The 24,116-nt window shown below is 35.0% G+C and overlaps 3 protein-coding genes across 5 annotated transcripts; 2 read left to right on the top strand and 1 right to left on the bottom strand.

Annotated features, from left to right (window-relative positions):
- Nucleotides 1-5,856: 5,856 nt before the first annotated feature.
- On the top strand, nucleotides 5,857-12,040 carry LOC110803213 (uncharacterized). Its single transcript, XM_022008704.2, has 6 exons — nucleotides 5,857-6,292; nucleotides 7,594-7,647; nucleotides 8,989-9,069; nucleotides 10,152-10,221; nucleotides 10,310-10,398; nucleotides 11,678-12,040. The coding sequence occupies exons 1-6, from the start codon at nucleotides 6,128-6,130 to the stop codon at nucleotides 11,810-11,812; spliced, it is 594 nt and encodes a 197-aa protein (XP_021864396.1). The 5' UTR covers nucleotides 5,857-6,127; the 3' UTR covers nucleotides 11,813-12,040.
- Nucleotides 12,041-13,354: 1,314 nt separating this feature from the next.
- On the top strand, nucleotides 13,355-17,865 carry LOC110803217 (serine/threonine-protein kinase RHS3). Of its 3 annotated transcripts, XM_056841275.1 has the most exons (4): nucleotides 13,355-13,639; nucleotides 14,784-14,855; nucleotides 15,286-16,079; nucleotides 16,780-17,865. In XM_056841275.1, the coding sequence occupies exons 3-4, from the start codon at nucleotides 15,286-15,288 to the stop codon at nucleotides 17,675-17,677; spliced, it is 1,692 nt and encodes a 563-aa protein (XP_056697253.1). In that variant the 5' UTR covers nucleotides 13,355-13,639; nucleotides 14,784-14,855; the 3' UTR covers nucleotides 17,678-17,865. The 3 variants fall into 3 exon arrangements, with proteins under 3 accessions (XP_056697253.1, XP_056697254.1, XP_021864404.2); XM_056841276.1 differs by lacking the exon at nucleotides 14,784-14,855; XM_022008712.2 differs by lacking the exon at nucleotides 13,355-13,639 and having other exon boundaries at nucleotides 14,485-14,855.
- A 128-nt stretch (nucleotides 17,866-17,993) lies between these two features.
- Nucleotides 17,994-22,391, bottom strand: LOC110803231 (serine carboxypeptidase-like 28). The gene is made up of 8 exons (XM_022008730.2): nucleotides 21,893-22,391; nucleotides 20,527-20,622; nucleotides 20,282-20,460; nucleotides 19,921-20,184; nucleotides 19,265-19,398; nucleotides 18,698-18,793; nucleotides 18,312-18,417; nucleotides 17,994-18,175 (listed from the first exon to the last, which is right to left on the bottom strand). The coding sequence occupies exons 1-8, from the start codon at nucleotides 22,311-22,313 to the stop codon at nucleotides 18,020-18,022; spliced, it is 1,452 nt and encodes a 483-aa protein (XP_021864422.2). The 5' UTR covers nucleotides 22,314-22,391; the 3' UTR covers nucleotides 17,994-18,019.
- Nucleotides 22,392-24,116: the final 1,725 nt, after the last annotated feature.

Below are 24,116 nucleotides of genomic sequence, written 5' to 3'. Positions count from 1 at the left end.
CAATAAAAAACGAAAATTACCTCAATTCCAATGGCATCCAAGTCAAAAAAATTCGTACATTGCAACAAAAAATAAATAATACGGAGTATATTCTAATTTGATTATATACACGTGACATTAAAAAAATTATTTGAACATATCAAAAAATCTCTGTCAAAAAATAAAAATAATACTCCCTCCGTATTTTTTTAAGAGATACACTTGTCTTTTCCGGCCGTATTTATTTAAGAGATACACTTGCTATTTTTGGTAACTTAGCAACCCCACCATCTAATTAAATAATCTATTTACACCCCACCCCCACTCTCCATCCCCTAAAATGACATGGTCCCCACTTATTTTACTTATTAAAATATCTACTCAACCCCACTTGTTTTATTACTTTATTTCATTCAATTATTTTTCTTAATAACCGTGCCTGACCAAGTGTATCTCTTAAATAAATACGGAGGAGTGTCAAAAAGGTTAAGAAAATAATAAAAATGAGGTTAGGGTTTTATTTTAGAATGAAAAAATGCAAGTAAAAATAATTACGTCAAGTAAAATTAGGCTGCGTTTAGCATCCCCCGACATAAAAAAAGAACACATAACTATATTTACATAATGTAATTATCATCAATTAGACACTATAACCTATTCGCCCTTTAAAGTTTCATATCATGATCTTTTTTGGACAAAGTTAACAATTAAAGGTTAAAATGTGAATCTTGATGGTAATCCTAAACCAAAAAGCAAGAAGTTCCTCTTTCGAATAGTGACTTGACTACCTTACCCCTTAAATCCTTCTTTAAAAAAATTAAAATTCTCTTAGGAATAGTGTATTGACATATTTGCCCTTAAACACTCCAATTACAATTAAGCCATTTGTTTAGACACTTCTCTTGCCACTTTTGTTTAGTCTCCTAATTTTGTCTACCCTCCCTCTCTCCCAATAGTAAGTTATAGAGAATACAAATGCATCATCAATACGTTTATTAATGGCATACCTGATTCCGTTTACTCAAATGTTATAATTTTCAAATGAATAATAATATCACCAATTTCACAAAAATATAGATTGTCCATTCATTTTGTCAATGACATATAGATGTTATCAAGAAACCGGGGGGGGGGGGGGGGGGACCTAAAAAATAATCCAATAATCAACAACAAACACAAAAAAAACCTTAGTCATGCGGGCAAGAGCATAGCAGTGACAAATACCAAGGGAAAAAAATGCAACAAACGATGAAAACAATAAATCGGAGTTAAAGGGTTGAATATACAAGTGAAGAGTCTATGTAAAACATCTCTAAGCTAATACGAATTTTTTATTACTTTTCTCGGCTAAGTCAAATATGAAATGAGCCATTTGTTGAATATTACTCTCAAACTCATATTAATTTGGTAGACGGACTCCAAACAAATCCAAAATTAATTAAATTTTTTAGGAATAGGGGCGACAATTAGAAGTAAAATTAGGGGGGAAAGCTCAAGAGAAAAAGTCGACGTCGGAGGATGTGATTCGCGTCATGTCGTTGTCGTTGTTGCTCAACACGGTATTCTCATCCGCTGGAAATCAGGGTCTTGTCATTGCGGCAGCGGTGGGGAAGTAGTGAGTGGATTTACCAAATACTTTGAGAATATGGAGTTTGGGAAGGAGGAAGCGACGCATGTAGAAGATTGGGAATGAGGGTTTAGGTTTGGGTTCAGGTTCGGGTTTGGGTTAGAGAGTTTGGATTTGTTGTTTGTTTTTTTCTTTTCTTATAAACCTAAGATTGGTTGGTTGTGCTATACTCCGTATTTCATAAAGGCATGTAGTCCTAATATTAAGAATTTAAGATGGTAATGATTGTTCCTATTCGATCGGCCAAATAAATTTGGCTTTTATGATTGCACTGCATTTTTTTTATCCAAAAAATTACTACCTTGCACGCACACGTTTAAGAAACACTAGTTAAAAGAAGCATGAATTGCTTTTCTTGGAGAAAAACAACGTTTTGTTGGAGTGTTGGAGAAGCAACAATTTTTCACCGAGGAAGGAGGAAAAGGAGACTGAGAAAAAAAAAATCTAAATATTGGTATGTAAGTACTCTGTGGGTGTGCCGTGTAACTCATTCTAAACGCACAAATTTAATATTTAACCTCGTATGTGATTCCAAATTTGAACCAAACACCATCTAAATATAACGCTTCACCGTGTATATGCTCACCAAACTACATGGGGTTTATTCCATTATGATGTTTTGAATTCCTACATCACCCATAATAATAAGTATCCTAATCTACTCTCTTATCCGATATGGACTTACTTTTACTTTTACTAATCTAATTTGATTTGATCTTACATACTTTTTATGGAAGTTCTTTTCCGAAAAAAAAAATATTAGTCCGGATGAACCATATATATATAGAGGCTTATACGAATACTCCTTACAAACTCAGGTGAACTATACATTAACTAAAACAATCGTGGTCTATTGGTTTCACCGCTAGGCTCCTTATTCATTTCCGATGCAAGGTACTTCACCATTCTCGCTCACTTTTGTTATTTCTCTGATGGTGACATATGCAGGTTGTTAAAGACCAAGTCATAGACTCATAGCTAATATGGTTTGTATGTTGTATTCGCTTTGTTTTAGTTTCCTAGTTTAGGTTGTAATCGTTTTTTTAATACTCTTTGTAAAAAACATGACAAATTTGCCAAAAAGGACTTTTTATAATCCAATTTATCGAGAAAGGACCTTATATATATATATATATATATATATATATATATATATATATATATATATATATATATATATTAATGTAAATATATTTTTTACGAAAGACAAACACATAGAAGTTTTCGGCATTGACTGAGCTTTTTCGGCCATTGACATATACGTGAGCCACATACATTAACGTGTGATTTCACAAAAAAAAAAATTATAAGGTTTTTTCTCACAAAATTTAGAATACAAAATATAAATTTTATTAATATATTTTAACGTATAGTTAATTATATTTAAATAGAATTTACGAATTTTAGAAATAAATATCTAATTAACGTATATTTATTTTATTACATTTCTAAATATTTTAACGATTTATGCAATCAAAAATAATTTTAGAATTTTATTTTGAATTGAATTGAAAACACGAAAACACGTTTGAATTTGGAAAACAATCATAATCGGTTTTGGATTCAAACTCTAAATCTCAATTCTAATCCTAGCCCAAATTGGCAAAGCCGAAAATAAATAAACCCATAATTCCATACCCATGTTTCAACTTCACGTGAAATCTCAACCAGCTCCTTGCTCTTCACGTGAAACAGAATAAGAAACAAAAACTCTCAAAAACTCCCAAACCCGCTCTTCCTTCCTTTCACGTGAAACAGTAACTAAATCTCCTCCTTGTTGCGCCGCCACCTCCGTCGGCCAACCATCACCCGACCGCCGACGCTGGCTTCCTCCGCCGTCTGGTCAGTTCCTCCCTCCTCCGGCCACCGTCGGTCACGCCACCATCTCGCGTCGCGCCACCGACCACCCGTGCGCACGCCATCGCTGCTGCCTCCGGCCAGCGTTCTTCTTGGTTCCCTCTTCTTTGCTTTCTTCTTTCGCAAGCTACACCACTAGTCGCGCCACCACCGCCGGATGTACCCGCTAGTCGTCTTGCCCAGCCCGCGACCACATTTCCTGCTGTCGCCGTGCCTTGCCTGCCGGCAGCCTTGCTCCCTCCCTCGTTTGGCGGAAAATTCTCTGTAGTCGGCTTTTGAAAGTGTTAAAGTGGCCTATCAGTTTGTTTACACAAGGTACGTAGATACCTGTGTGTTTGTGAATGTGTGCTATTACTGAGACCAGGATTGAATATGTCCACGAACTTGGTTGTGTTGAAATTTACATGTTTAATGTCGTTGGATGAACATGTAATTGAACACAGAGTTTATTATGAGAATTTTAACATGTTAGCATGGATGATTGATGCAAGCATGTCAGTTGAGAACTTTATATAATTTCATATATATTGGTTTAGATCAATTGATCGTTGTTCCCCTTTAGTATTTCACTACTTTATGAGGGACGAGGACCTTGTTTTGTAAGTTGATTGGAATAAATTCTTGATTGACAGCTTTGTGATCACTTATTTAATTTTAAGATAAAAACAGTTGTGAATACTTGTTGATTGTATGATTTATGTGATTGATGAGTGATAATAAAGTATTAATTGGTAAATCATGTAAAGTGAAACTGAGTAGCAATAGCTTTAGACTTTGCACGTCTGAAGTGACGGACAATCAGGAGTTGGGGTCATGGGTCGCCTATGGCTTTTTCTGGGCCAGATTGATCACCGATTCTATTTAATTCAAAAGTTCCTTGATATCGCATGTCATTGGGGTAACGGAGTCGCGCCCGTACCTCGTCTTCCTTAGTGAAGGCTTCTAGTAGACAACTCGGTCCATTGACTATTTCAATTAAAATCATATTAATGATACAAAGGTCTAGTTTGGTCAAATGTGGTTTTCAAGTTAATATGTTTGGGTCGTCCTTACTTATGCTTTATTAGTATCATGCTATGAATGTTTATGCATTGATTTAGTATGTAGTACTCAGCTTTGCTGATTACGTGCTTTGTTTGTGTGTGTTGATCATGGCTATGCCTGATTGATCTTGTGATGACCCATTTTTGGTGAGCAGTCTCTAAGGATCAATAAGCTAGTGTTGCGCACCCATCTACAGGTTTGAAGATGACGCATCATTGAGATCGGGATTAGAGAGCTTGTATTTATTTTGATTTGCTAAGTGACTTGGGTTTGTTAAATTGGACAACTTGTCGTACTTGCAAAATTCTGAATAAGCCGTTACGTTTTTACACGGGCGATAATACTTTGATAATTCTCTATAATTATATTTATAAAAAAAAAAACAAAAAAAAAACAAAAAAAAAAAAACAAAAAAAAAAAAAGAGAATTGTGTTACACAATTTTTTTTTCTTTTTTTTTTAAGTTTTATAAATTTGCCAAAAAAAGGCAAATTTGCCAAAAAGGACCTTTTATAACTCAAATTTTGCGAGAAAGGACCTTATATAATTTTTTTTGTGAAAACACACCTTAAACTAATTTTTTTTGCGAGAAAGGACCTAAGGAAAGTTTCCGGCATTGACTGAGCTTTTCCGGCCATTAACTTGCACGTGAGCAACACTTGTGGCTTACGTTGGCTAAAGACACTGATTTTCCCGACTCTTGAATTTTCAAACTTGATTTTATTTCGGGTTTTTTTTTCAACTTTAGGTTTTAAAGCTTAGAATTTTGGAGGAAAATTGGGTGTGAGCAAAATAAAGCCACACGTGCTCTCACGTGTAAGTCAATGCCCAGAAAAGCTCAGTCAATGCCGGAAATTTACTTTTGATTGTCTTTCGCAAAAAGAAATTATATTAATGTGTGATTTCACAATTTTTTTTATATAAGGTCCTTTCTCAGAAAAAAATTTACATCAAGGTGTTTTTTGACAAAAAAAAATTATATAAGGTCTTTTCTCGCAAAATTTGGGTTATTAAAGGTCATTTTTAATAAATTTGCCAAAAAAAATAATACTTCCTCCGTTCCGGAATTATTGCACCATGTTGACTTCACACTTCCCAATGCATGACTTTGACTCGTTATCTCTCGAATTATGTATAAGTAAAAATTATAAAAAAATTATATTTAGAAAGTATATATCGATACTAATCTAATAAGCTCTTACACGATTACATTTGTTTTACGTATATTTTACAAAAGATGGTCAAAGACACAACGGGAATAGTGTAAAAGTCAACATGGTGCAATAATTCCGGAACGGAGGAAGGATATACATTGAATTGTCAACAAAGGAAAAAGGAAGATCTGGTTGAGTTGACCTTGACTGTCATCTTCCCCAAACAAACAGGAGTGAGAAGGTTCCAGAGAATACTACGTCACTACCGCACACACCCTCTCCTCTTCTAGTCTTCTTCGCCCCCAATATCCCTGAACCTTCCCGAACTTCCTCCAACCCCTCCTTAACAACATCCCTTCATTTTCTCTCTCATCCTCCCTCAGATCTGCGGTTTCGATTCCCCAAATCCGATCTGCATTCCTCTGATTTTCAAATTAGGGTTTTCAATTTGTCCAGAGAGCGCAGTAATGGAAGGAGAAGCCGTGTCGGAGAAGCAAACATCTTCCTACACTTATTGGGTCAGGGAGTCCACGTCGGAGGCGGTGCCTTTGCCTGTTCCAAAGATGCTTTCCGCTCAGGATGTGTCCAACCAGACGTCTCATGCCCCTACGCTTGGTTCCGTTTGGAATACGGTAACACTTTGACCATCAATCTCTTTTATCGTTCGTGTATTAATATACAAAGTTTATTGCAAAAGGTTGATAGTTTTATACGATGATTATATACACAATAAGTCTATCAAGATATCATGCGATAATGTTATTTTATTTATTAGTATATATCAGTGACTAACAAAATTTGTGGATTTTGACCTCAAAAATCGAATGTATTGTGAAACGGAGTGTGTATGCTTTTTAATTTTTCACGATTTATGATTGATATGCTACAAATGCAGCAAGTGGTGATGCATGCTCAATGATTTGCTTGGCTTGAACTTTCTGGTTTTTATGTTATACATCGACTTTTTTGTTGAGTTAATTATGCCCTTGTATGTTTGTGATGGGTGCTAAACACCTCTTGAATGACAAATTGTTATGGATGTACACTTGGAGGCTTAGTTTAAAAAGGCTCAAGGCGCATTAAGGCGCACAAGGGTCATGGAGCCTAGGCGCAAGGCTCAGACGCGCTCCTTTTGGATACTAGGCGCACATAATTTTCTAATAAACCTTAAAATTCGATATAGAACAAAATTGACACAATTTATAATCAAAACAACATAATACTATCGGAGTGCCATATTTTCTTGCCGCTTCATAAGCATCGCGTGATCCCGTCGATGGAGTGCAGAATTAGAACCTTATATGGCAATTACAAGCTCGAAATTTGAAAATTAACTCATATTATGCTACTGCCACTACCCAAAAGGCTTAGATTGTAGAGATAGGATCGTTGGCAGGTCACATGGGGTGTCTTTATTTCATTAAAAAAGGAAAAAAAAGTTAATAAAAGATCCACGTCATCCTGTTGCGCCTGAAGACTGAAGGCGCACAAGGCGCTATGCCTTACGCCTTACCTAAGGCGCACGAAAGCGCGCGCTTGGTTGACATCAGTGAGTCTGTAGAGCTCAAGGCGCCGAAGGCTGAGCCTAGGTGAGCCTTGCGCCTAGGCGCGTTTTTTTAAACTAAGCTTGGAGGTACTCCACAAATAGTCGAGTTGTTGAGGGGTATCTAAAGATTATGGCTTCTCAAGGGATGTTAATTTGATGTTGCTTTTGTATAAAAATGTAGTCTTGTTGGTCTTTCTGGTGAGATAGTTCAAATTGTTGGCCTTGCTCATTCATGCTTCATACAGAACCCTATCATAGATAGACAAAGATTTTCTGTCAGAATCTTTCAATTTTGTTATATTTGTTGTCGTTTTTCACTGCATTAGCATCATAGTTACTTTGAGTTGGTTGAATTTTGCTAACTCCGGTTTCCTGTCCTTGTTTTAGGCTGGAACATGGGAGGAGAAGAACCTTAACAGATGGGCAACTGAAAGGATTAAGGTTTGGTCTCGCCATTCACATTATTAAGTTTTTGCATTTATTGTTTATGGGTGGGTATGTGGTTCGATGCTGATAAGAAAAAAGAACTTAGTCCAAGTCTACATTGTCTCTTCCGCTTTCCCCTCTCTTATATCCATTGTGTGAACAATATGCAAGCATGTTTAGTTGACACTTGTGTTTAGCATGAATTTAGATGAAATTTCTTTTGGGTTGTAGACAAAATTTTATATAATGGCTTTGATAAAATTGTATGTTTAGCTCCACCTCCTTTGAGTACTCGGGTGTTTTTACAGTGAGTGTCTTTATACTTTTGATTCACCAAGTTAGAATTGAGTGAATTCCCGGTTCAAGAACTGCATACTGTTAGATGTTTGTTTCAAGTAACCAATTGAGGTTGGCATGAGTAGTTAAAGGCCTCTTGCTCCTTAACCAAGGTCTCGGGTTCAAGCCTTGGGAATGGAAAAAACTCAATTGGGAGGGATGCTGCTCATCGAGGTACCCATGCAAACACCCGCGGGAGATTAGTCCACTCGCCGAAGGCGGTGAGAACTCCTTGTAGTAGAACCAAAAAAAGATGTTTGTTTCAAGTTAGGAATGTGCTTTATGAATTAGGAAGTTGAGAACTTGAATTGAGGGCGGGGGTATTAGCCCTCATGAAACACGGTTTGGAACATGTGAACTGACACATGGTACATATGATGTTAATGCACTTTTGAACTAGTTTGACAAATATGAGGTAGTGAATTACGACTTTGTCTGCTAGTATGAAATCACCATAACAAACCAGGTATTAGGCAGTATAACAACAGGCACGGATATAAAATAAGACGAGATTTGAGTGGAAATTTGAAGCACCTAGTATCAGTCTGCACCCTATTATAAAAACCCAACCAAACATCATGTAGTTCATTTAATAATAGAAAATAATACATGTATATTGGCTTAATACATTTCTTTTGTTACGTTAGTTACGTATCTCTTTCGCGAAAGGAATAATTAAGTTCATTCTCATGTGTCAAATGTGTACTCTTTCCATGTAAAGATGGGAGAGCAATTTCCTTGCATCTTATTATGTTTTCTGCTCTCTTCCCTTTCTTCTAATTTCCTCTCTTTTATTTTCTTGTTAAGTGGTGGGGTGTTAGGTTGGCTATTTGGCTAGTAAAGCTTTTTATATACCCTTCGTCCCTTTTCTAGGAATTTTTTTTTCTGCTCTTGGCTCTCAGTATGATACCTAAATGATTATGGTGACCGTTGGTTTGACTTTGACAATTGACATCCAGTTGTATGGGTTTAGTAGTAGCATTTTAGTTGCTCACTGCTCCTCCCTATGTCCAAATGCAGGAGTTGCTCGGATCCGTTGGCTCTCTGGAGTTTACTAATGGCAAAGCAGAATTAGCTGAAGTATCAAAATGTTCAGGCGATGTGAGTCTTGCTTACTCTCATATAACCTTTCTTCATTACTATTGATTTAGTTAATTAGAACAAAATCCAGAGCCTGTTGAAGATGAGTCTATTGTTATTTTCACGTGTTAATGTCTTCAAAATATATTTGATCTTAGAGCCTTAGAGGGCTTCTTACTCTCAAACTCTGGACTTATTATTGGTAATAACTCTTGGGTTCAGGACATAAATTACTTTTGATATTATTGTTAAATACACGTTTCTAAAAATAAATGTATTATTGGACTTCATACTTAACAATATGATATAAATGAAGATGGAAGTAGGGGACTAGTGGGACTGCATCTGATTGTAAATTGTAACTTCTATTTTTGATTTTTATTTTTGTCAATTTTGGAGTAAAATTTGGGTCCAGAATAAACATGGCTTTGAACGCGAATATGACACCTGTTTCAAGATTCGGGTCAACTTCAAAGTCGGTGTAAAACTTGAATTTGAAATTCCATACCAATATGACCAATATGGGGAACTCTCTTATAAAGGGCCTTTTGCAGCTGTGAGATTCAAGTACTTGTGAAATTAGTTGTTCTTTAACTGCTTCACTTTCTTCATTAATGGATCCTTGAACAGAATGCATTACTTTAGATATGAATCATATGATTGTCTTCAACTACCCATGTGTATGGATTTGGATTTTATTTTTTTAGATACAAAGATTACACCTGTTTCCTCAAATGTTAAATCAAAGTTATTGTTGAAAATTTGATTCCTTTACTCAATTGTGTAATTAGTACTGTCTGACTGTCTCCGTTACTTCTTTAAAGTCCTAAGTGAAATCAGTTTTACAAGCTGATTCTCCAAGTGCCCTTCTTCTAGTATCATGTGACTGGTGTTCTTTTCATTTCTACCTTAGCGTAAGTGACTAAAGGCAGACAGGAATCAGGAAGCATAGGATATCATCATGTTTCAACTTTTTTAGTATAAAGTTTGGGAACAAGGCCATATGCAGATGGGTTATGATGTGGTTAATACGAAGTATAATTTATGTGGATACTTTTGTTGGCAACACGAACTTGATGTTTGGTCTAAAATATATTGTGCAGGCCTATTTGGTGACTGTTCGTAACAAGAAACGTGTTTGCTATACTTACGAGTTAACCATTGATGTCAAAGGTTGGTATTTATTATTTACATGTACTGTATACCTGTTAGGCAATTGGCTTATTCTTTGGTTAGATTATCACATGACAACTTTTTGCAGGTGAATGGTTGGTTGGTGGAGAGAATAAGAAGGTAAAGGGGTATCTGGAAATCGCAGAGTTTTCATATGGTGAACTAGATGACTTGGAGGTACGTCAGTATTATTAATCTGTGGTTGAAGTTCTTCAAAATTGTATTTTACTATCTTTACCAGATCCTGAAAGTTGCCTGTTTATGTGATGTAATTGGTGGTTCTTTTGGGCTCTGTTGTCATAATATGATGATAGTTTTACTAAATCCCGGGGTAGAGCTAAGACATATGATTGAACTGAGCATCTTGTGATGTAAAGTTTTGATTTGTTTTGGTGGATGGGGTCTGATGGAAGTAGGGCCCGGGAAGTATGGAACCGATGAGGGTCATTTTAAGGAAAGTTGGATAGAATTCTGGGGCCTAAATGCCTAACGTACCAGGGTTCTTCTATTCTAAGAACTTGCTACCTAATTGGTTGTGAAATTCATATTGTAGTCCGGGACTATCACCTATCACCAAGATACTTCAAAAAAATACTTTAATATGGGATCGTTAGATTTCAGTTAATACCTAAAAAGTTGCAGATGTATGATTTTTGATGTAGCAATCTCTTGGAGCGCTCTTCTACACCAGTTGAAGTTGCTGTTGCTCCCCTTATCCTTTAAGAATTTCTTAAGACTTTGCCTGGCGGGATTGCAAATGCAATCCGCCATCAATTTTAGACTAGTATTCCATTTCTTTTGCTTTTTAAAACCTTTTCCCTTTCAATGAAAGTAAGCGTTGATATCTTCTTATACTGACCTTTTTCTTGCATGACAATGATGTTATCTTGGAGCTGTCCTTCAATCTTCTTGTATACTCATTTGAAGCGTAAGTACGCTATGCTACATAGATGGCCACTGGTTCACTAATTCTTCACTGGGATTGGGGTAATAGAAGGCAATAAGAGGATTGCACCTTCCTTGGGTGATTTCCATTCCATGTTATCTGAAAAAAGTTCCTTAATATTTCCATGACAAGATTATTCAAACGAATTCAAATAGGAAGTATCGAACCGATTCTGTTCAAGTGGATTTTGTCTTTGAATGCTGTCTGAAACTCTAAATGACTTCAGTTGTTATTGGTAAAGAATACACCACAAATCCTTTGTGCTTTGCTTCTGCATATATCTCTCTTTTTTTTTTTCCATTCTCCTGTCTTCTTCAACACAACCTCTCCGCTTTAGGAACCATGAAATTGATAAAGCATCAGGTGTCTTCTGGCTCTCCTGTAAGGCGGGTTTCTTTTTCCTTTTCTACTGGCTGTTTCTGCATTAGAATGTTTGTATTCTCCATTGAGCATTTCAGATGGATTTATTGGCATTTTCTGACGTCACTTCAACGTCATATATGCTTGCAGGTTACTGTTAATATAAATGGAGGCAGTGATATGCCACACAAAGAAAAATACAGTATTACCCAGGATTTGAAGTCATTCTTGCAACCATTGCGTGAAAAGCTGTTACAGTTCGAACAGGAACTCAAAGAGAGGTAGAAAGAACTATGTACCTCTGTATGTACTCTCACTCATTTGTGTCTGAAATTATATAACACTAAAAATGAGTGCTAGATTCGTTCCACCAAATGGAAGCTCAGTTTTTTAGGGATTTCTAGATTAGATTTTCTTCATTTCATTTTATGCAGGCTAAATGCTTGCATGAAAGAAAAAATGTGCTTTGTTTCAGACATTTATGTTATTTATCGAAACACAACTTTCTTCGCACTCTTGCTCACTATTCGTCATGAAATCCTTTTTTCTAAAGGAGACCGCAATCATGTAATGCTTGCAATTTACACAAGTACATACTTAAGTTATTACCGTAACAGAGTATGATGCTAACGTCAAAATATAGAGATACTGTATTGCTACATTATCGACCAAAAGAAAGATGATCTTTCAAGCTCTGGCGCTAGACTAATTTCTTGCAAAAAATTGGATCAAATGTAAGTTGAAACTCATTGGTAAATCTATCAAATTTTGGGTTACTTTAACTTGAATGGTATTTTATTCTAGTAGAAACAAATCTTGCACATTCTTCACAGTATATTGTTCTGTTTGTTCTATCCTTAAAATCACCAATTTGTCCACCAATAAGAGCAACTCCAACGGTTACAAAATGGACCTGCTCACAAAAAAAATGAGCATGTGAGCAGGTAGCCCACCATTGGTACAACAATGACATAAGCCGCTGTTAAAACCTTGTAGCTATTTTGGGCTACGTAGCTCAAAAAAAATATAGTTCAAATAAATAAATAATTTAAATTAAAAATTATAGCCCACCAATGTGATAATTTGTAGTTTTAATCAATTCTAGTTAGAAATTTGATGTGGCAAAGTTAGCCACAACCTCTTGTAGCTCACCATTGGAGTTGCTCTAAATAGAGGATCAAATTTTTTTTATTTTTTTAAGTCAAGTAATATGTTGCCCCCCAAAAAAAAAAAACAATTAAAATTAATCAAGGAAGATCACTTATTATCTAAGTGTAATCTTAACTAAAATTAAAGCGCGGAGTTAACTTTTTTGACATCGACATATACACCAATGATCAATGTCTTTTAAGAAAAATTGAGAAGGAGAAATGACACTCAATCATGTGATTTCTATACTCAACAAGGCGACATCTTACACAGGTAAGTTTGTGATCGAAGAACACCTAAGAAGCAACCCTAATCTTTTACATATCTACCCTACAATTTACTGAACGATCAATCTCCCAACATATGACAAATTTGTCTTTCTACACCAAGTTGAATAACTAAAAACTGCAATTCAAGTATCATTTCAAAAATCTCTCGGCAAGTAACAAAATAATTATAATGAGTAATTACTAACAATATACAATTCCATTTCCAATTTCATGCCTAATAATATGCTCATAAAGTCATAATCAAAATGAATGAATTTAAAAATAGAGGTAAAAATCCCACAAAATCTAAAAATTAATAAAAATTCCTATAACCACGATTTGGGAGCTTTAAACGGGAATCCAATGGTGGTTTTAATTATGGGAGTAGAGACTGTTTCATTCTCCCCCACTCCCTATTTTCCTCCCACCACGTCCTTTTCCCTCTCTCTTTTCATTCTTTTCTTTTCTCAATTTTTTCTTTTTCTTATTTTCCTCTTTCTCTCCTTTTCTTCTAAATTTCTTCCAAATAAACTAGAAAATTTCATCGAAACCAATTTTTTTAATATATTGTTTGTTTGTTTTTTATTATTTAAATGTTTTGCGTCTATTATAGATGGGTTGATGTTAGTTATTCGGTTTATAATTATATGATGACTTTGTGAGATTTGGGTTGTGCTTTTGGATTGTGTAATTGGTACGTTTTTCTTACCTTTAATTTTGTTTTTGTTTTTTTAATTTTATTGTAGTGTATGCTACTATGCTAGGCTAGACTGGGCACTCGATCGTGTTTGCCAAATATATTATTTAACCATGAACAATTTTTTGGGTTCGGGGTGGCTAGTAACATAACATTTGACTTAAACATACATGTCAAATAGTACAGTCAATGTAAATGTGCATTATGTGTTGACATGCAACACAAATATGATTGTGCCTTTAAGGCTTTAAATTATATGCTATATTTGAATGTACGCTAGAATTGGTGTAGGTTGGAAATTTATATTACGTAAATTTTTCTCAGTTATATTGTGGCTTCTCTTATGTGGTTTAGAGCGTGCAAAATCAAGTCATTTTCATCAAATTGACATGAAATCCAACGACAATTGAAAAGGAAATTTATGTTAAGTAAAATTTTAGTAAGTATGCAAACATGCAATCATTTTTTAAGGAAATAAGAAGAAAATAAGATTTTGTAGATTTGTGGTATTTTATCCTAAGAACAAGTATTTTGGTTGCAATCCTTAGGTTATCGGCTCAAAGTTAGACTTTTTAATAACGATTAATTGACTAAAACACATTATTTGTTCCTTCGCATGTATAATTGTCTTTCATCTTATTATTACCCATCTTATGGTTGGCTATTGTGATTTGTGACTTTGTAATTCATAAAAATTTAGAATCTCAACTATAAAGATTTTCAGTATATATTTGGACTCGTGTCAAACCCACAATATAACATAGAGTTAGTTATAATAACAAAAGGAAAAGGAAAAAGATTTGGTCAAAAGGTACACCAAAAAAAAAAAAAACAAAAGGAAAAAAAAAAAGATTTGGTCAAAAGTAGATATTTGGCCGTTTTGATGCAATCTACGTGCACAGCACAATTTCCCTTCTCTCTGGCTACTCACGTCCTAATTCATTTAGAGATTATGATCTCACATCAATTTATTCAAAACTATAGGTCAATTTGATTGCCAAATGTTACATTTTATTACCAAAAAAAATAAAGATTAGCAAATAAAATTGTCTTAGAACTTTGTTGATCGATTTGGGTTTATTCTTTGGTAATCATATTGCAAACACTGCTATTAATGTGGTTTCCACAAAAACCTAACCAGGAATTCAACCAGCGTTGTTGTGTCGCGCCATTAACGTCGTTTAAGCCTGTGGAAAAGGCTGATATTTCTGAGGTTAGGCTCTTTAATTTACCATTACCAAAATAGTCTTATGGTATTTTTTTGGTACAAGTCTATTTATGTACGTCATTGTAGCTTATTACAAGTTCCAAAATTAGTTCATCATATCTGTTACATATACCTGTCAAATCTCGAATAATGCATAACAACTTTCTAATTTTAACCGATTTGTTACAACAATGATTTATCTGTATAATGTATGGTTTTTATAATTTGATAACAGGAGATTAACATTAGGTAGAGAATTTTCCAAGGAAATATTTACATTTGTTAAAGTTTTCATCTTTGCTATTAGATTTTATTTTCTATTTCTTGTTCATTGAAAACCAACCAACAGAAAATAGACAAACAGATCTTATAAGATCATCATCAGAATTCAGAAGGAAATTTTCATGTAAAATTAATTTTGTGAATGTAATTACAGATGAGCTATCCATCATCAGAAGATGATTCATATGAATCAAAAAGGATAAGTCCAGAATGGGGATCCAAAACCAGCATGGATTCGGGCCATAGTTCACCTGGTGAACCAATGCCTAAAACCACAATTCCTGCTCAGAACAAACCACCTGACCACAGAAAACAACAGCAGCTTGAACCAATATGGAAGTCCGGGTCAAATAGCCCGATGGGTAGTAACCAACAACGCCCATATCCCTCCCCTAGGCAGGTCTCCAATCATGATATTACAACTCACAAACGGGGAGAAGGGATGAACATCAACAACAACAATAATAACCATAATAACAGTAATAACAACCACCACCACCATTATTACCAGCAAAACAGAAGTGACAGCATAGAGAGTACAAGTTCAGCACCCTTTAAGCCTCATACAGGAGGAGATGTGAGATGGGAGGCTATAAACGCGGCGAATGCAAAAGAGTCTCCTTTAGGACTTAGCCATTTTAGACTTCTTAAGAGGCTTGGTTATGGAGATATTGGTAGTGTTTATCTTGTTGATTTAAGAGGGACTTTTACTCATTTTGCTATGAAAGTTATGGATAAGGCTTCACTTGCTAGTAGGAACAAGTTGCTTAGGGCTCAAACTGAGAGGGAGATTCTTGGTTTGCTTGATCATCCTTTCTTGCCAACTTTGTACACACATTTTGAGACTGATAAGTTTTACTGCTTGGTTATGGAGTTTTGCAGTGGTGGTAATCTTCATACCCTTAGACAGAAGCAGCCTAACAAGTTTTTCACTGAGGAAGCTGCCAGGTCAGTTACACTTTCCCTTCTTATCAGTTATCATCTAATATATGTTTTTGAAACATTTTGTTATATGAAATTGTTGTGTTAATTTCTCGCTCAATTTCATTTAGGAAATTTTATGAAACAATACCTTTAAGTTTGGTGGGTTTGTGATTTTGTATCTTTTAAATACCTTTTTTAAATTTAACTACCTTATAAGTTCGGTTGGTTTGACGTTTACCGTTATGTTCTTCTTCGTTTCTTCTATTCTTTTAAATATCTCTGTTAGTTTGCCATATTAAATAATCGTTGTAGTGGGGTTCAAAGACGGAAAACATTAACAATAAAAGTCAAAAGATGGTGTTAATCAAACAAACCAAACTTATAAGGTAGTACTCCCTCTGTCCCTATTTGTTTGTCACATTTGCTATTTATATCCGTCCCTAAAAGATTGTTCATTTACTAATGTTCATGGGACCAAAAGTTTACTCTCACATAAAAATACATTTGGCCCACCATTTTTGTCTCTTCTCAATTCCACTCACCCATTTCTTACTAAAAACACATTTGCTTCATGGGGCAAACAATAAGGGACAAAGTGAGCAATTCACAAAACCACCAAACTTAAAGATAGTGTTTCACCAAATTTCCTTTCATTTTATCACATACATACATCCTAGACTTAAATTGCGAAAGTTATGGAAACATATCATGTTGAAAAATGCAGGTTTTATGCATCAGAAATACTATTAGCACTGGAATACCTACACATGCTTGGGATAGTATACAGAGACCTAAAACCAGAGAATGTGCTAGTAAGAGAAGAAGGTCACATAATGCTCTCAGACTTTGACCTTTCCCTTCGATGTTCAGTCAACCCAACCTTAGTCAAATCCTCCTCAGCCACTACCCCAAATGGTACTTCTACTGGTAGTGCTGGTATCCTAGACGAGGAATTAGCAGTTCAGGGATGCATGCAACCCTCAAGCTTCTTCCCCCGCATACTCCCCAGTAAAAAGAACAGAAAATCAAAATCAGACTTCGGATTATTTGTAAACGGGTCCCTCCCTGAACTAATGGCAGAGCCAACAAATGTCCGATCAATGTCATTTGTTGGCACACACGAGTACCTCGCCCCTGAAATCATCCGCGGAGAAGGTCATGGTAGTGCTGTGGACTGGTGGACTTTTGGCATTTTCCTGTATGAGCTTTTACATGGTACAACCCCTTTCAAAGGGCAAGGAAACCGGGCCACCCTCTTCAACGTTGTAGGGCAGCCCTTAAGGTTTCCGGATAACCCGAATGTGAGTATGGTGGCCCGGGACCTTATTCGGGGACTTTTGATTAAGGAGCCTATGAAGAGGATTGCTTATAAAAGAGGTGCTACTGAGATTAAGCAACACCCTTTTTTTGAAGGAGTGAATTGGGCTCTTGTTAGATGTGCTGCACCTCCTCATATACCTGAACCTGTTGATTTTTCGAGGTTTGCTAATAAGGAAACTACTCCCCCTTGTATGGAGAAGGAGAAAGAAAAGGAGAAGAAGGTTACTGAGACTTCTACTGGAAGTGATAGTAATCAGAGTACTTCTAATGATTCTACCTACATTGATTTTGAGTACTTTTGATTAACTATATATACTCTTTAATGATGAGATATAGCCATCATGATTCAACTTTATAGTTTATACTCCCAGACTTTACTTTAGCAAATGAGATTAATTTACAGTAACTTTTTGTTGTACAAAGAACAATATCATAAGTTGTATTATTATTTGAGGAACAAATATTCTTTTTTTTTGACAGTAACAGGATATATATGAAGACCTGATTCATTTCTTCACAAATGACTTGGTTTCTTTACCTATTAAGATCATACAATGCTCAAATATAATAAAAATGATGAATGATTTCTATCATGCAGTAATTTAATTTAAAGATTTTTTGCAAATTTTGTGGTGCAATGAAGTTTAATCTGTAAGTGTTATCTGGGGCATGGGTTGATTCCTTAAGAATTGTTGAAAAAGAAGCAATGCAAGTCGAGGGCGAGTCAGCGGAACCTCATGTCCTGCACCCCTGACTGTTACATAGGTTAGTCCATCATATACTTGGCTCCATCCACCAACCTATTTCTCCACCAAAGAGAAAGAAACAAAAACAAAACATATCAGAAACTTAGATTAACACTAACAGAAATAATAACATGCACATTTTATTGCTGTTTATTAAGAAATTTGAAAACTTGAAATTGTTGTGACTGACCTTTTCACTGTCATACCAGGAATACCATTCTGTAATTGTACTGAGATTAAGGGCATTGATGGAGTATCTTGTTGAAGTTAGTGGTAAAATCGCGTCTGTATCCCCACTGTAAGGAGAGATTTTAAGAATCAGTGAACTGCATTCTGGTAATATGAAGGGTGAATTCTGATATTCTGATACGGTAAAACTGATCCGTACCTGATCCTAACCTAAACTGTACCAGGAACTACATGCTCCAATTTTAAGTCCAACCAAAATTAACCAGAATTTTAAATGACTAAATATTTATTGATTAGAGTAGTGTAATAAGTTTGACAAGAGACCTGAACTGATTATAACAAAACTAACTGAAACCAATGTGGTCATGTGTAAAAATAACAGATCACCTGAATACCCAAATCTGAACACCAGCAGCTATGAGTTCCTTGAAGATAGGAAGCATAGATTTCGGAGAGTCGGTCCAACTGCCTCGAACAATTTCACTGTATATGAAGAAAATCAGAACACCTAAATTCATTTTCATGGAAAAATATATGCACTTGCACCAAGATTCAATGTATAAAAACTACCATCTAATTGTCATGAAAGAAACCATCTACATAAATTCCAATGTCAATGTAATCTTACATAAGAATTGAACACAAATTACAAAAGGGGATGGGGGATTCGAACATGAATCATATCGTACACAGGCCTTCAGTTTTAGTCATTCAGCCAAGACCTGATTGGTATTGCTAGTACCATGTAATGATACTAGTTGCAATAAATGTCAGTGTTAACTAGGTTTCCTTCCTTTCACCTTAAAATTTATTTGTATGAACTTATTGACGCTTAATTGAGTTTGTTTCTCCGTAATTTTATCCTGATGTCTCATTTTCTTTAAAAGGTGAAAAGAACAAAGTTGTACATAAAATTCAAAATTACTATGAATTAATTAGTTGTAGTATGCAAACCTGCAAGCTGCCCAAGGAAGAGGAATAGAACCAGTGATGTTAGCATGAAGAGCTTTTTGTACATCTGGTCTGTTCATATACTTTGTTGTGTATGCGACTACACAATCATCATCATTCCCCTTGTATTTGTATGGCTGCATGGTTTTGTCCAAAATATTTGTCAATTTCTCAAGAGGTAGGTAGTATACATAAAAAAGTAATTGTCTTAGGCTATGTAATGTTCACCTTATTCTTTTTATCATATTATTTATTTTTATTAAAATCGGATAGGATAATACTAAACCAAATAAGAAAAGATTAGACCAAAAAAGTAAAAAACACTCGTACAAAAACATTCATGACATATCATACTAGAAAACTTAAACCAGCAAGATTGGGAAAATCAAACCAAACAAGATTAGCTTAGACGAGATATAGGAAATTAGAAAATTCAGACCAGACCAGATCAGATCAGATAAGTTTAACGCATTCCTATGATCGAGTTTTGACCAAGCCGAGCTCAAGTATCTTGGGAGTAGGCTAACATTATTATCAGTTTATCACGTTGGTATTACTATTATGAAGTAGTTGCTTCATTTCTCTATCAATGTACAATTTGTTAAAATGAAAATATTGAAAAGTGTAGATGGAATAATAAATAAATAAATAAAACTTACAAGAGGGAAATTGTTGAAGTTATGGTGGATGTTGTCGAGATCAGAGCAAACAGGGCCATAAATATCATAGGGATTGATATCTCCAAACTCCAAGTATGCCTTGAAAAGTGCGCCATTACATTCACCCATTGGGAAAAGTATTGAGTCATCTAAGCAGAATTCATTCAATTTCTTGTATGTTCCATCTGAGATCAACCCATGATTGAACCAATACTCAAATGATCCTTTATTGTCTAGGTAATTATCGATCACTGGATTCCCTAACTGCATTTTTTTGTTGTAAAAACAATTATAATCATATGTTCGTGTGTGTAATGTGTATGTATAAAACCGCGATTAATTTAATTAATTAATTACTTACCAAGAAGCCTTTGAAGTTGATGATGGGATTCTTTACTCCTTTGTTTAGGCGCGTTAAGATTAAAGAGATTTCGGGAATGTAATGGCCTGCATAACTTTCTCCAGCGATGTAGAATGGTCTGTGTTTATACTCGGGAAACCTTTTGAACCATCTTGTTAAGAATGCGTAAGTATCTCGAGCTGAACATGTGAGAAACTACTTTAGTAACTAACTACAATATTTAAGATTGGTCGTGTTGTTTGTACCTGTTCTCTTATCACCAATTTGTTGTAGATCAATTGAAGAATTTGAATAAGAGAATCCAACTCCCGCTGGTGAGTCAAGGAATAGCAAATTGGCCTCTACAAGAAAAGTAGAATGGAAAAAAAAAAATCCTTCATTTAGCATTGGTGTAGTTAAACTTGATTTAAATTAAAAGTACACTAACTTTTTACAAAGTCATTGTTGAAAACACAAATTTTGACTCACTGATTATCTATGTGTCACTATATCTACTCAAAATTGAGTATATGTGATGATATGACAAGACTTGGTCTATCACATTGACTTAGAGGTAGTAAAAATTCAATGTTATCATGTTTTTTTAAAAATATAACAACAAAAATATACAATGAAATGGTACATTTTTTTAACAAAATTGTACTCTTTTTGTTTAATGAAATGACACTATTTTTTAAAGAAATAGTACATATTTTTAACGAAATGGCGTTGTTGCTCACATCATCACAACATGTCACCTCGCCGCTCCCATTGACTTATTGGAAGTGTAAGAATACAACACAATAATTGTTTCAAAGTTGTTAGCGAGTTATTATCACTACAATTCCGTTCACTTGAAATATCTAAAATCTTGACTTGAATTATAAACGACTTCTTCAATTCATAACTTAATTGCTTGATTTTGTTCATCTAAGTACAATTATTGCACTTCGCTATCACGGATTCTTTCTTTCTTTCCTAACCATGGATCTACATTATCAAACATTACAACATATGTAAAAGAGATTAATAAAGAAACACAAACGTGCTTCAACATCCCAATGATGTCTTGGTTAAGACTGAGGGTCTGTGTACAATAGGTCTCAGGTTCAAATCCCCTTGTCCCCATTTGTAATTTATATTGCCCTTGTGACTCATTCGCACCAAAAATAAAAACAAATATGCTTCAACATTATGATAGTTGCATCTGCATGAAAACAGCAGAAGTTTTGTTTATCTCGAGGAAAACAAATTACAGAATTCTGACATATTAGTGACATAGGAAATTTATACGGAACTTCTAAACAAAAACATACTAAATACTGCAAGACTCCCGTGTCAAATCATTCATAGGGGACATATTGATTCAAGGCACATTCTATATCCTAAAAAACTCAACTTGCAACATTCTCATTTCCACACAATTATACAAATAGACAAAGAAGTGCCCATTTGTGTGAAACAACAAAACCCTACCCAACCACTCAAATTAGTGAATAGCTAAATGATCAACAAACATCCAATTTCACGTTTAAAGAGCAAAAAGACAATAAAAATTACAAAAGAATTGACCAAACAAACAAACAAACAAAATGACAAAACATATATGCTCATACAGTTAATAATACATACCTTTGTTCCAAGCATATGGGCTCAAAGCAAGTGTCTTCCCATCAGGCTGGACCCTAAATGGGCCCACCTCTTCTGAAGCCCCATAAGCCACAGATGAGCAACCAGGCCCACCATTAAGCCACAATACAAGTGGTTTCAAATTGGGTTTAGTACTACTTAATGGTGGTGGTGACTCAATTAGCCAATAAAAAAGGGACCTACTTGTCCTTGTGTCCACCGTTACGTAGCCTGAATATTGATTGAAGTTCACCTTGCCTACCGGTAGACCCGGTAGCCCGGTGACCTTATCTCTTTCTCGGCGGCTCCTATGGTGGTTCACGTGACTACGTGCTCCTATCGTCTCCCCGGAAAATATCAAGATCATAAAAATTGAGACGTGGAGGAGTATAGAGCACTTACATTGTGCTCTAGTAATTACCATTTTGGTTGTGTTTATTTTTGGATCTTAAATGAGGGTTTAGGCATAAGTTAAATGATTAAGAGAGTGATTGTCATATAAAGGCAAATAAGCCTTCTTCACATGCAAGTTATGTGTTGTGATCTTATATTTATAGTTTGTGTCTTGATTAATGGGAACCATAAACTAATTAATTTGGACGGTTTACATAGTTTAATGACCACTTGGGGTATTTATGTAATTGACCAAATTTATTATCATTTCTATATTTTTTTTTCCCCAGTGATTGCTCAAAAGAATTGGGTTTAATTTCAATGAATATAAGAGTACAAATTGTGATGGGACAAACTCATGAAAAGAAGGCAATCTTGTACTTCGATTTATGACGAAACCGGACGTTTTATAAATTATACGGAGTACAAAGAAGAAAATGTGTACAGAAGATTAGACTTTTGGATTGATCATGGATGTCCTCGCGTCAACTAGGTGTAAATTCAGTTTAGATAAGTTGTGATCAAGTATATAAGTTCATTCTTTTAAATATTCTAAATTAAAAGTATTTGGTAATAATTGGCAGTGACGAAACTACATAGGTTCTGGTGGGTCACGTGACCCAGCAAAATTTTGAAGAAAAAAAAGTAAGCCAGAGATCTAAGAGACCGACCGAGAACTGGTCTCTTAGGTAATACAAATAATAAAAACTGCACCGCACATTAGAGACCATAAGTAGCTACCAAATTGTTTATTAAACCTCATAGACCCGTCTCCTAAAATATTTGGTTTATTAAGTTTTTTAATAAGGCACCCCGCATCTTTAAAGTTTAATTTAAAACCTAACAGACCGGTTATTTAAACACCTAAAATTGAGTTATTTATTCCACCACCAACATGAAACACGTACATAATAATTGTAATAATTTTGTAGGTATTTGATTGCAATATGAATATTTATTACTTTCGGGACGAACTTTACTTTTACTTTTTTTAATATATATTGTGCATTGTGAATTTGTGATCGATGGTGACACAGCACCTAAAAAATCCTGGATACGCCACTAATAGTGGGAGTCACTATCCAAACGTATAAGTTAATACGTTCTCCCCTCTTGATTTCTCCAACGTGGGACAACTCATAAATCGCGTTGTAACATTATTGGGTTTCAACAGATGATATACTCGAATATGATACGATCCAAAGATGTGCTCTATGCCGCAATTTGATTAACGTACATAACCTACTAAGCCTAAAAACGATGGGCACGAGGCTAGTGGGTGAACCTATCTAACCAACCTAGTGTCATCATTATTCCCGAGCTGCATTTACCAGTGTTTGATCCTATGACCTTAAAAGTCAAAGAAAGTTAAATGTTAAGTCTTTATCTATCTACTCGGTGTACTTCAACGAGTACTTAAAACTTGACGTGCATAGTAACACAATAACAGCAAGAGCCAAGAAGGATGCTTGAAGTAGAAGATATAACAACTAAACATCATTCATCCCTATGAAACGCCCCATTTTGTGGATCCCCTATTTAATTTTGTCTCTCCCTCCATTTTCTTACATGTTTTTTCATTAATTTATTAAAATACAATATCATTACACAATTAATGATTTAATAGCAATGAAGAACTTCTGTTTGGACTCGGGATTAGATAAGTGACTGGGCCCACTGTTAAATCTATTCTCTTCTTTTTTTTTCTTTTTTTTTCTTTTTTTTTTTGGCAATTGTTAAATCTATTCTTGACCAAAGCCTTCATGATTGGTTTCATATTTGCAAATTGCAAGTGTCAAACTTGAATAAGCAACCTTCCATTATTTTATCACTC

The sequence above is a fragment of the Spinacia oleracea genome, chromosome 1 (assembly GCF_020520425.1).
Source record: "Spinacia oleracea cultivar Varoflay chromosome 1, BTI_SOV_V1, whole genome shotgun sequence".
NCBI lineage: Eukaryota > Viridiplantae > Streptophyta > Magnoliopsida > Caryophyllales > Amaranthaceae > Spinacia > Spinacia oleracea.
This window is presented reverse-complemented; position numbering and strand designations above follow the sequence as displayed.

Bases quoted from the DNA above. Each gene is read 5' to 3' on its own strand.
- LOC110803213 (XM_022008704.2), top strand. From the start codon at position 6,128: ATGGAAGGAGAAGCCGTGTCGGAGAAGCAAACATCTTCCTACACTTAT. The intron at 6,293-7,593 runs GTAACACTTTGA...TCCTTGTTTTAG, and splicing joins TTGGTTCCGTTTGGAATACG to GCTGGAACATGGGAGGAGAA. The intron at 10,399-11,677 runs GTACGTCAGTAT...ATATGCTTGCAG, and splicing joins GTGAACTAGATGACTTGGAG to GTTACTGTTAATATAAATGG.
- LOC110803217 (XM_022008712.2), top strand. From the start codon at position 14,757: ATGTGGTTTCCACAAAAACCTAACCAGGAATTCAACCAGCGTTGTTGT. The intron at 14,856-15,285 runs GTTAGGCTCTTT...ATGTAATTACAG, and splicing joins AAAAGGCTGATATTTCTGAG to ATGAGCTATCCATCATCAGA. The intron at 16,080-16,779 runs GTCAGTTACACT...TGAAAAATGCAG, and splicing joins TTCACTGAGGAAGCTGCCAG to GTTTTATGCATCAGAAATAC.
- LOC110803231 (XM_022008730.2), bottom strand. From the start codon at position 22,313: ATGGTAATTACTAGAGCACAATGTAAGTGCTCTATACTCCTCCACGTC. The intron at 20,461-20,526 runs GTACAAACAACA...TCACATGTTCAG, and splicing joins AATTGGTGATAAGAGAACAG to CTCGAGATACTTACGCATTC. The intron at 18,176-18,311 runs GTCAGTCACAAC...GTGGAGAAATAG, and splicing joins CCTGGTATGACAGTGAAAAG to GTTGGTGGATGGAGCCAAGT.